General features: G+C 41.1%; 1 protein-coding gene across 5 annotated transcripts in view; it reads right to left on the reverse strand.

Annotated features, from left to right (window-relative positions):
* Positions 1 to 12,450, reverse strand: part of LOC137675734 (splicing regulatory glutamine/lysine-rich protein 1-like) — a 74,791-nt gene that overhangs the window by 10,647 nt on the left and 51,694 nt on the right. For 2 of the 5 annotated variants that reach the window (XM_068421926.1, XM_068421930.1), the window contains exons 10-12: positions 8,610 to 8,705; positions 7,675 to 7,810; positions 3,158 to 5,984 (exon numbers count right to left, since the gene is read on the reverse strand). In XM_068421926.1, coding sequence (XP_068278027.1) covers positions 5,850 to 5,984; positions 7,675 to 7,810; positions 8,610 to 8,705 — 367 coding nt within the window. In that variant the 3' untranslated portion in view covers positions 3,158 to 5,849. Of the gene's footprint in view, positions 1 to 3,157; positions 5,985 to 7,674; positions 7,811 to 8,303; positions 8,425 to 8,609; positions 8,706 to 9,339; positions 9,377 to 12,450 lie in introns of those variants that run through there. The other 3 variants (XM_068421927.1, XM_068421928.1, XM_068421929.1) reach the window with 3 other exon arrangements.

Consider the following 12,450-nt stretch of genomic DNA (forward strand, 5'->3'; position numbering starts at 1 on the left):
TCTTTCCGCCGGGCCGCTTTCTAACCACTCTTCCCCCAGCCTGTAGCGCTGCATGGGGTTGTTGTGGCCGAAGTGTAAGACCCGGCACTTGTTCTTGTTGAACCTCATGCCATTGGTCTCGGCCCATCTATCTAACCTGTCCAGATCCCTCTGTAGGGCCTTCCTACCCTCCAGCAGATCGACACTCCCACCCAGCTTGGTGTCACCTGCAAATTTGCTGAGAGTGCACTCAACCCCTACGTCTAGATCATCTATAAAGATATTGAACAGCACCGGCCCCAGAACTGAGCCCTGGGGAACACCGCTAGTGACCGGCCGCCAGCTGGACTTTGCCCCATTCACCACCACTCTCTGGGCTCGGCCATCCAGCCAGTTTTTAACCCATTGAAGAGTCCACCCATCCAAGCCCCGGGCAGCCAGTTTGTCTAGGAGGATGCTGTGGGAGACAGTGTCAAATGCCTTACTGAAGTCTAGATAGACTACATCCACAGCCCCGCCCTCATCTACTAAGCGGGTCACTTGGTCATAGAAGGAGACCAGGTTGGTCAAGCAGGACCTGCCTTTCATGAATCCATGTTGGCTGGCCCCGATGCCCCGATTGTCCTGCATGTGCCGTGTAATGGCACTCAGGATGATCTCTTCCATCACCTTGCCTGGCACCGAGGTCAGGCTGACAGGCCTATAGTCCCTGGATCGTCCTTCCGGCCCTTCTTGTAGATGGGCGTTACATTTGCTAATTTCCAGTCAGCTGGAACTTCTCCAGTTAACCAGGACTGCCGGTAGATAATAGAGAGTGGTTTGGCAAGTTCATTTGCCAGTTCCTTCATTACTCTGGGGTGAATCCCATCCGGGCCCATAGCCTTGTGGGTGTCCAACTGGCACAGCAGGTCACTAACCGTCTCCTCCTGGATCATGGGAGGTTCACACAGCCCCCCGTCCCTAACTTCAGGCTCTGGGGGCCGAGTCTCCTGAGGACAACCGGTCTTGACATTAAAGACCGAGGCAAAGAAGGCATTGAGCACCTCTGCCTTTTCCTCATCCCCTGACACTACACTACCCTCCTCATTCAGCAAGTGGTGGAGGCTCTCCTTGACCCTCCTTTTGCTGTTGATGTATTTGTAAAAGCTTTTTTTGTTATCTTTGACCTTAGCAGCCAAATCGAGCTCTAATTGAGCTTTGGCCCTTCTAATCTTCTCCCTACATGACCTGGCCACGTCCCTATAGACCTCCCAAGTTACCCGACCCTTCTTCCAGAGCAAATAGGCTCTCTTTTTTTCCTTAAGTTCTAGCCTAAGTTCCCTGTTTAACCAGGCCGGTCTTTTTCCCTGACGGCTTGTCTTCCTACACACCGGGACAGCCTGCTCCTGAATATTTAGCAATTCCCTTTTGAAGCATGTCCAGCCTTCCTGGACTCCTTTGCCCTTCAGGACTGACTCCCAAGGGACTCGGTCCACCAGCCTCTTAAACAGGCTAAAGTCTGCCCGCCGGAAATCTAAGGCAGAAGTTCTGCTCTTGCCCCTCCTTACTTCCCCCACTATCGAAAACTCTAACATTTCATGGTCGCTACTCCCAAGACGGCCACCGACCCTCACACCTCCCACTAGTCCTTCTCTGTTCACAAACAACAGGTCAAGCAGGGCCCCTCCTCTAGTGGGCTCATTTACCACTTGCATGAGGAAGTTGTCCTCCACACATTCGAGGAACCTCCTAGATTGCTTCCTCTCTGCCATGTTGTATTTCCAGCAGACATCCGGCAAGTTGAAGTCACCCACGAGTACAAGGGCCGGCGACCGGGCGGCTTCTGACAGCCGCTTGTAAAACGCCTCGTCCGCCTGCTCATCCTGGTTGGGTGGTCTATAACAGACTCCCACCGTAATGTCCGCCCTGCCGACCTTCCCCCTGATCTTTACCCATAAACATTCAACCTTGTCATCCTCATCATCTTCCTCAATTTCAACACAGTCTAAGCACTCCCTAAGATACAGCGCTACCCCACCACCTCTCCTGCTTCGCCTGTCCCTCTTAAAGAGCTTATAGCCATCCATAGCTGCACTCCAGTCATGAGAGTCATCCCACCATGTTTCTGTGATGGCAACCACATCATAACCTTCCTGCTGTACAGTGGCTTCTAGCTCTTCCTGTTTGTTGCCCATACTGCATGCATTGGTGTAAATGCACTTCAGCTGGGCTAGCAGCCTTGCCCCTGACACAGGCCTGTCACCCCTAGGTTCATTTGTGGCTGCCCTGGTCTTATCCCCCTCCCCCATCGAACCTAGTTTAAAGACCTTTTAACCAGCCCTGCCAACTTCTGGGCCATAACCCTTTTCCCCTTCTGATTCAGCTGTTCCCCATCCAGCATAAGCAGGCTCGGTGCCATGAAAGCCACCCCGTGGTCAAAGAACCCAAAATCCCACCTACGGCACCAGTCTCTTAGCCACGTATTAATCTGTTGTACTTTTATAGTCTTTTCCCTATTTTCACCTAACACTGAAGGAATTGAAGAGAATATAACCTGCGCACCTACCCCCTTCACCAAACGCCCCAGGGCCCTGAAGTCCCTTTTGATAGCCCTGGCACTTCTCTCTTCAATCTCTGGAATACTAATAGTGGGTAGTAGTCAGAGGGCCTCACCAGTTCAGGAAGCCTCCTGGCACCATCCCTTACCCAAATCCTATCTGTTTTTGAGAAACACTGTTGTGAAGTAACTGTGGTCACTAATGGAAACTTCCACATCAGTGCTTTACATGGTCTTAGCAAAATGGCAACATATCATCACTTTTCTGATCAATTATGAGTCAATGTTTTCAAATAAAGGCCGATTCAAATGAAGTTAGATTTAAAACAATACAGCTATCATGAACTACACTGTTCTCAAAACCTCCACTCAATTTCATCTCATTTATAAAGTGCAAAACCAAACAACCTGACATGGCAGCACAGCATGCAAACTTATTAATGATGAAGGCAATGAACTTCCAGTGGAAGATGTACACATTTAATGGATGATGCACACAATCCTGGCAGAGCAAGCAGGAGCTTTGTTACTGTGCTATGCTACTGGTTTAAAAATGAGCTACCTTCTGCAGAGATAGATAGGCATTTTACAGAATAATGGTTCTCTAGTGGTAGCTTTTTAGGAAGAGGGGAACCGTAAAACACCTAATATGAATAGATATAACTTAACTACTTCACAGATCTGCACAGTATTTACAAAGCAAAACCAGAAAATATAGCATTTTAAGAAAATAGGACTTGGGGTAGGTAGAAAGTTTATGTGTTTGGTGGATTTTCTTTTGTTTGTCTTTTTCAAAAAAAAGACCAACAACTTTTTGTAAGGGAACTATTAATTCACATACAATATAACTATGTGCTGCATATGGACTTACACATGTGATAAGTTAGCTAGTAAGGCTGTCATCCTTAACTATTAATTTTCAAAGGCATGTTTCTTAGCTAACTGTACACAATCCTTTATATATTCTGTAACTGCTATGTAATAGAGCTATGCAATTTCAGGATAACAAAACTCAGGAAATCAAAGTAATCTCAGCTGAAACATGATACACTGCAAGAATTCTAATTTCTCCCAAAGGAGAAACTTAGCTTTTCAAAGATATTATTTATAATACATGTATATTTTCACTTGTATCCACATTTCAAATCAAAGCAGCTGCCTGAATAAGACCAGATCAACTATAAGTATGTATCAGCACAAACTTCCCTCTAAAGTACTTAATTTTATTAGTGAAATGGTACCAAAGATAACAAGTATACAAAGAACCTCTTTGCTCCATGCTACTTACACATCATAAATAAGACAGCTGTTGTTGCAAGACACAATCCTTCACAATCTTTCTATAAGCATACAGATTTGTCATTCTTTTATCAGAATAAGCTGTTTACCAGCCAACAGCATGTGGCTTAAACATTACAAAAATGACTGTCTATACTTTACATGGTAAAGCATTTTCTATAGTCTTAAATGTACAGTGGCAAGAACATAAAATCCTATTAAAAAAAAAAAGAAGATGATTAAGCAGCTTCACAATCAAATTGGGTTTCATTACCTTCGGAATTGGTCAAATTTCTCATTCCCTGTAATATGCTTTTTTTTTGTTAAGAATTAACTATGCAAAGGAAAAAAAAAACAACAAATTGAAAGCAAATAGCTAATATGCTATTAAGTTTTTTTAACTGAAAGAACTAACTCTTCCCATGAGGTAAGGCAATCAAGTCATTTGATTGTATTAAGTTGTATTAAAAATAATATACTTGATTTTAATATAAATTTTAAAGGTATGACTAAGAAATCTCACAATGATGAAACTGATTAAATTAGTTTAGAGAGCATAAGCCATGTTTTACCTTGACAAAAATATTTGCTTTGTCATTCTCTTACATGCCCTCTCTTTAAAGAATGAAAAAGTATTTCTACCATAACTCCTGTGTAAATTAGAACTTTTTTTCCCCCCAAATTATTTATCCCCTCAACTTTGCATACGATTCTTTTTATATCACCCAACAGGTATGAGAGACAATGATGGAGAGGTAACAATTAAGGCCATCCAAATGTAGATTAAAGGTCTAAAGGGCTGTCTTTGATGCAGGTGATCAGAAAATGCTTTGTATTCAGCTACTACTTTTGTACAGTGGTGGTCCCCAAAATGCATCTTTGCTTTCACTTATAAATTTCTTCTAAAAATAAGAAATAAAAGTAAAAATGGAGTTTAAGTATTTTAACAAGTGAATCAAACAATCGTTCTGACAAATCACTTGCATTCTTGTCTACAGAATGGTGATGGCAAAATAGCAATAGAGATCATGTAAGATTTAGCTGAAAATGAGTAGTAGCACATATACATTTCTAGAAAATACCACATTGTTTTAAGAAGGCACTAAAGCTTCTGCTTGTGCTCCCATATTTTTTTAAACAAATAAGAAAATATTATTTTCATAACGGCACCTGTACTATTTGCAGCTGAATGCACTGCAGTACAGCTCAAAACGAAGTTTTAAGTTCTAATAATATCATACAGATGTGCTCACTTCTAGAAGGACAAAAGAAAACAACAAAACCACCACAAAATTACTCAGTAAGCTAACCTATTATCTATAACATGGCAATGTTCCTTTTAGGAACAGAAAAGTAGCATGCATTGTTCAAATACTTAAAAGAAATATTCATTTAGGGATATTAGTAAGAAATTGTTTTAAATAAAACCCAAGAATCTCAAGCAGTGAGCAAATGAAAAACAAACTAGTCAGTGGGCATTTAACATAAGAACTGTAAAAACTGTGTTTATGTTTAAAAACCTTTTTTCTATAGTTTTCATTTGCAACAGAAGAAAGTGTGTATATTTATGCACCATTTCCAAGCACAAACAGTACACACTTAAGTTTTTGTGGATTTTTTAAACCACAAAGTAAAAAAATACAAAATTCATCAACAAGCAGTATTTTAAACAACCTTCAATACATATCTTCAGCTTTTTTTGGATAGTACAGGTTTACATCTTTCAGTTTCTACTTATTTGTAACAGCTTATGGCAAAACTTAACATAAATCATTTTACAAATAAGTACAGCCATCATGGAAATGCATGGATTTTCAGAGATGAATAGTTCTGATGGCATCTGCCTTTTCATGGTATAACTACTGGTCCGTGCTCTCTTGCTTTATAGCAAGAAATCAACAAAGCTATCACAAGAACTGGAAGAGCTACTAGTACTATCACCATGTTCAGGTTGATTGCTTTAACATTTTCTTCCTCATTCTGGGAAATAAAAAGCTTTGGATTTCTTTCCTTAGTTGAGTCAGAGGTCCATTCTTTGCTTTAAACCTCTTCCATTTTAATTGAGTTTTTCATCATTTGGTTGACAGTTCCCATTCTGTTGTAGTTTGACTTCATCTGTCCTTTGTGTATCTCTGTAGCCTACTTCCTTGTCAGTTTCTGAATTTGGATCCTCTTTAGTGTGATCTTTGCCCTACCAAAGATAAAATTATTTTACAAAAAAAACCCAAAACATACTCTTAGCATTACAGGATATGACTTCCAACCAACTCTTGATATTTTGATTGCCTCAATTTTTACATGCTTATCTTGTCTCAGCAATTTTCAGAATAGAGGTGTCAGCTTTTTTTAAAGAAAAAAAAAAAAGTTTTCTTTTCAATTGGCTGAAGTTAGGCACTCATAACAACCCATCACCCAAGAAATCATTGCCGTAAAGTCATCTGTCTTTATCATCAATATTCAGGTAAAACAGAGCAAGCAGCATCATGAGACCCATGAGGAACAGCTCTAGAAATTAAGACTTCACCATATTTTTTAAATAAAACAGGATTACAGTTTTTCTTTCATACTTTTTGTCAGGTAACTGATAAATTTTAAGAGAGTTCTTGGGTAAGATAATTACTTAAGCATGTGGACAGTCACCTAAATCAGCTGATTTCTAACAGTTGAATAATTCTGAGTACCACAAACTACTCTTTAAAGGCATGCTGCTTTTCAAATTCTAAGATTAAACCATTTGAAGATGTTTTTCTTAATCACACCACCTTCTATTTTGCAAGGGAAAAATCCCATACTACTCTTCCCCAAATCTTCAACTTTACTCCTGCAGAGTCTAATATGCAGCCCAGGACCAAAGCAACCAGGGAGAGGCTGAACTGCAGAGTGAAAGTTTATTAAAAATCTTTTTAGCTTGACAGCCTGTGCTGGTTTTGGCTGGGATAGAGTTCATTTTCTTCATAGTAGCTGGTATGGGGCTATGTTTTGGATTTGTGCTGGAAACAGTGTTGATAATACAGGGATGTCTTAGCTATTGCTGAGCAGTGCTTACACAGCATCAAGGCCTTTTCTGCTTCTCACCCCACCCCACCAGTGAGTAGGCTGGGGGTGCACAAGAAGTTGGGAGGGGACACAGCTGACCCCAACTGACCAAAGGGATATTCCATATCATATGAGATCATGCTCAGCATATAAAGCTGGGGGAAGAAGGAGGAAGGGGAGATGTTCAGAGTGATGGTGTTTGTCTTCTCAAGTAATTGTTATGTGTGATGGAGCCCTGCTTTCCTGGAGATGGCTGAACACCTGCCTGCCGATGGGAAGTAGTGAATGAATTCCTTGTTTTACTTTGTGTGCATGGCTTTTGCTTTACCTATTAATCCATCTTTATCTCAACCCATGAGTTCTCACTTTTACCCTTTGATTCTCTCTCATCCCACTGGGGGAGAGCAAGCAAGCAGCTGTGTGGTTCTCAGTTGCCAGTTAAACCATGACACAGCCAAAATAACCCTGAACCCTGCTGCTTAGTTACAGAATCTGCTTCCCGCCTGCTCATACAGATAGGCGGCCAGCCAACTCCTAAGATATGGCACAGAACAGAAAAGGGAGCAAAACCAAAACAAAGTGTTTCCATAACCTATTCACACAAGTTCCTATAGGTCCAGTAAAGTTCAAACACACAGACTTCTCAAACTGGCCTACTAACATCAACTGGAGAATGACTTTCATGTCTCCGACTGGCAAAACCTAAACCCAAGTAGCAATAATTTGGTAAGGAAAACAGGGGAAAAAGAAGGGTGAGGAAAAGAAAGAAAAAGAAAGGAGGAAATTCCAATAATCATTCCACTTACAGCACTCCACTCTGCTTATCACTTGTTCACACAACTTACCTTCAAGGTAGTGGTGCTTTTATCAGATTTCTCCTTTCCCTCTGTTTCTTTACTACTTTTTTTCTTGGAGGTGGAACATTCTCTTTCTCTTCTTTCATTATTTGTATCCTTTTCTCTTTTTTTTTCTTTCTTGTTTCTGTTTAGGAAAATTTTTACTCAAATCAGAATTTGATCCAACAGCAACAAATATACTACCAATGCATACATTGAGTGTACTGTACAGTAAATTGCACAGTACAGTAACTAAGAATGTTGGTATCCTGGTTTGCTTTCCTTCAGAAAGTTTCAGTCACCTTCAAGCCATTTAACTGCAAACTAAACTCTCATCTGGGGGGTTTCCAAAAAAAAAAACCAAAACCACACAAACCACCACTCCAAAACATAACAAAAACCCCTTCATAAAGACAAGGGGATTTTTTGACTGAAGAGAGCTAAAGGCAGCATATGTTCAGTATGCATGGTATTTACAAAGAGAAAACCAAATTAATCTGTATCTGATGAAGGGCTTTTATTGATTTGAAGCAAGTTTGCATCGCTAACAGATTTAACACTCTAGTTGAAAGCATACCAAAGATCAAATCCATGAAGGGTTTTTGTTTTGTTTTAAATTAGAACTGAATCATACTGACCAATTGAAGTTATCTGAGATGACTAGTGAAAAGGCAGTAAACCAATGAAATACTTCCCAAGTTGTTTTCAATATATGTATCTGCATCCACCTTCTAGCGATCCATTTATTGAAAAACAAACCTTTTTGTTAGAAAAGAAAATATTAAAGAGCTTCTTGCATAACAAAAAAAATCCAGAAGAAAAACAAATTGAGTTAGCTCCTTTCATAACACTGATCTTTATGTCACATTTCCATTCAACAAAGAAACTATAACTTTTTTTCCTCCTTTACTGCTCATTAACTTTTATGCTTATATCAAACTAACCTTTTTGGAGAAGGAGTTTGTGAAGGCTTCCTTTTTGTTGTTTTAGATGTTTTAGGAGACTTGGAGGGACTTCTACTCTTCCTTTTACGTCTTTCTCTAGAGGACCAAAAAATTTAAGATCATCAAAGAAGAAAAACAATAAACTCAGAAACTACATAAAACCAGAATATCCCTGAATTTAACATTATATATCACTAATAACATATTAACTGTACAACATAAAAAAAAAAAATTCATACATTTCAGTTTGCTAAGAAAGGAGAGAATGGAAGAAGGAAAAAAATAGCTGTGCCCTTTCAGATTTGAATTTTATGTTTATCCTCTGTCTACATTTAGCCCACACCTGGGATTAAACAATAAGCACTTTTTCTATCACCCAGTGCCCCTTCCCCAAATAAGGAAAGGAATTAGGAAAAGGAAGGAGACTTGTAGATTGAAGTTGAACAGATTTAATGAAATGAAGAAATCAATATAAACAACAACACAAAACAGACAAAAGTATACTTATCTACAGAGCGCTGGTAAGTTACTCTAGGAATCACAATCATTGGAAAAGAAGGAGAATAGCAAAAAAAGCTCCCACCTCTTCCCAGCAAGCCCTCTCTTTTATAGTGAACTTGATGCCAATGATATGGAATATACCTATGGGCCAGCCTGGGTCAGCTGCCCTGGATTTAACTGCTGAGGGCCTTGATCACCATGGCTGGCCACAAACTGAAACAAAATCCCAGTGAAATCAGGACATCCTCACATGCTTGTACTTATACCTGATAACAATGGAAACACACTGAATTCACTAATCCTGTATTAAGTAAGAGTTTCTTCAGTCGGGAAAAGAATCCAATTGAATGAAAAGCAACATTAAGACAAAAGGCATAACTTGAGCAACACAAACTTTAAAACTTAACATTACAAGCTTAAGATCACTGAAATTTCAGTTCAGCATGACTGAAGTTTAATTCCTGAATACATGAGCTAGCATTCCAATTGGTTTAGAAGCAAACAGTGTAAAATGAAGCTCAAGCTGTTGTCAAAATCAACATGAATAAGTTAATACCTATTGTTTTCCTAGCAGTCCATGCTCAGCAAACCTATGTATCATTCTATAACGCACTGAAGAGCTCTTAGTATTTTACAAAACAGCTGTTTTACACAGATGTATGGAATTTGCTGAAGTTGCTATTATGGAGTCCGATCTTAAATAGAATAGAACAGAACATTAAATAACTTTTTGCAAATATACTGAGGCACATGTTAAAATAAAGTAAAAACTGAGCAAGTAAAGTTTCATTCAACATAAACGTAGAAGCTCTCTCTGTCAAAGTAAGATGACTCCTATCACCTCTTCATAGAGCAGGAAAAGCAGACAGGAAGAACTATCAAAGAAAAACAGGGAAGTTAAAAACTAATTGACGGGGCACTTTAAGACACAGCACAAAAGCTACACTTATGCATACCAGCTTTTGCATTTCACACTTAATTTCTTTAATATTTAGAAAGGCCAAGAAAACAACAGTTATTAGATAAATTACGAAAGGATATATTAAGATATACCTAGTATCACTATCTGGATTCATACTCTGACAATATCATCTAGCCTGACCTCCTGAAGCTGCACAGGACAACAGTTCATAACTATTTTGTTCAGCAAGCTCTTAAGTTTGATTCAATCTTTGGTAAACAAAAATATAAAGTGGCCTCAAAATCATGGAAAAAAAACACAATCATTGATCAGCTGTTCATTGGTTAACATGCACCACATTTTGAACATCCACATATTTATCATGACCTTTTTTCAAATGAGGATATTGAAAATGAATATATTATTCTGACAGTGCTCCCACTTGGTCTACATTGAGTACATCTCCACTTTATTTTGCTTTCCTGCATACATATCTGTGAGCAACCGAGTAAGTGCCCTAGCAATTGTGTTCAAACTAGAAACTGTTTCTTCATGAATAACAGTCAGTTGCCGAGGGGAGCTGCTCCGGAGCCGGCCCGTCCCACAGCGGAGCGGCAGATCTCGGCGCACAGGGGCTTTTCCCGAGGTAAGGAAACGCCAGGGCAGCGGCGAGAGCCGCCCGGAGCCGGCAGCTCTCGCGGAGAGTCACTGACGAGGCGGGGGCGTTGCCAGAGCAACCACAGCCCCTCCTACAAAAGGCGGCCTTGGGAGCGCCAGCGAGTAGGAGTGTTGTATGTCAGCCAGGATGTAGTGCAGTAGTTTGCGCAGAAGGGCACTGCAAGCTGCCTGTAGGCCCACAGCCCAGGGAAGTGCACTAGGTTCCCTGCCACAATGGTGAGCACTCACCTCAGAGCCAACACCAGCCTTCCTGCAGAGAAAGCCTGTGAGAAGTCTGATGATTCCACTCAGACAAAACCAGTAAGGAAAGAGACTTCAATACAGGCAGTAGGCTGTAATGAGTGCCCCAACCCTTCCCCTGGAGAAAAGGTAAGTACCTGCATAAGGTGTGCATAGGTTGATGGTCTGTTATGTGAAGTGGCTGAGTTGCAGGAAACAGAAGGCTGTGCAGTATTAGAAGAGCTGAGACAGAGATAGATAGGTGGTGTCAGTACCATGGCCCATTAGAAGGCACCACCGAGAAAGAGGCTCCTTGGACCCTGGTGACCCACAAAAGTAGGACTCTGCCTCAATCTCCACCCTCCAGTATCACAACTAAAAACAGATATGAAGCTTTAACAGCTATAGATACCCAAGAGCAGAATCCACAAGGTGAAATCATACCTGCAGCACATAGTTGATACTGTAAAAAGAAATGATGAGTGCTTGTAGTGGGTGACTGTTGAGGGGCACTGAGGTGCCCATCTGCTGACCTGACAGAGAATCACAAGAGGTATGCTGCCTTCCAGGTGCTAAGGTGTGAGATTGCCGGGAGGGTGCCACAACTTGTTAAGAGAACAGACTACTATCCCCTGCTGCTCTTTCATGTGGGCACAAATGACACCGCAAGCTGGAACCTGGGCAGAATCAAGGAAGACTACAAAGCACCGGGGGTGCAAGTGAAAAATATTGGTGCCCAAGTTATCTTTTCCTCCATTTTACCAGTCAGAGGAAAGGGGGCAGCCAGAAATAGGCATATAATAGAAATCAACTCTTGGCTTTGTGGCTGGTGCTATTGTGAGGGTTTTGGCTTTTATGACAATGGGACACTTTGATAACTATAACCTGTTGGGGAGGGATGGGATCCACCTGTCTAGAAGAGGCAAGGGAATCTTTGGCAGCAAGCTGACCAACTTGGTGAGGCAGGCTTTAAACTGAAGGACTTGGGGGGTGGGGTCCAGAGTGGTAATGCTTGTGCCATTGCTTTCAACAGGGGAATAAGCCAGGGCAACCAGAACGGCAAGAAATGTTCCTTAGCTGCCTCCCAAGATGGGAACCAAAAGACCAACTGCCTCAAGGGTATGTATAGATATGGTGGATCCTCTTGTACCCCTCCTGGGAAACCTGCATGCTTGACTACCTCTCTGAAATGCCTGTACACCAATGCACGCAGCATGGGGAATAAACAGGAAGAATTAGAGATCTATGTGCGGTTGTGGGACCATGATCTCATTGCAATTACAGAGACATGGTGGGATAGCTCACATGACTGGAATGCTGTCATGGATGGCTATGTACTTTTTGGGAAGGACAGGCCAGTGAGGCAAGGAGGTGGAGTTGCCCTTTATGTGAGAGAGCAACTGGAATGTATCGAGCTCTGCCTAGGGGTGGATGAAGAACGAGTCGAGAGCCTATGGGTAAGAATTAAGGGGCAAGCTAATATGGGTGACACTGTTGTGGGGGTTTACTACAGGCCACCTGATCAGGAAGAGGAAGTAGATG

This window comes from Nyctibius grandis, chromosome W, assembly GCF_013368605.1.
Source record: "Nyctibius grandis isolate bNycGra1 chromosome W, bNycGra1.pri, whole genome shotgun sequence".
NCBI lineage: Eukaryota > Metazoa > Chordata > Aves > Nyctibiiformes > Nyctibiidae > Nyctibius > Nyctibius grandis.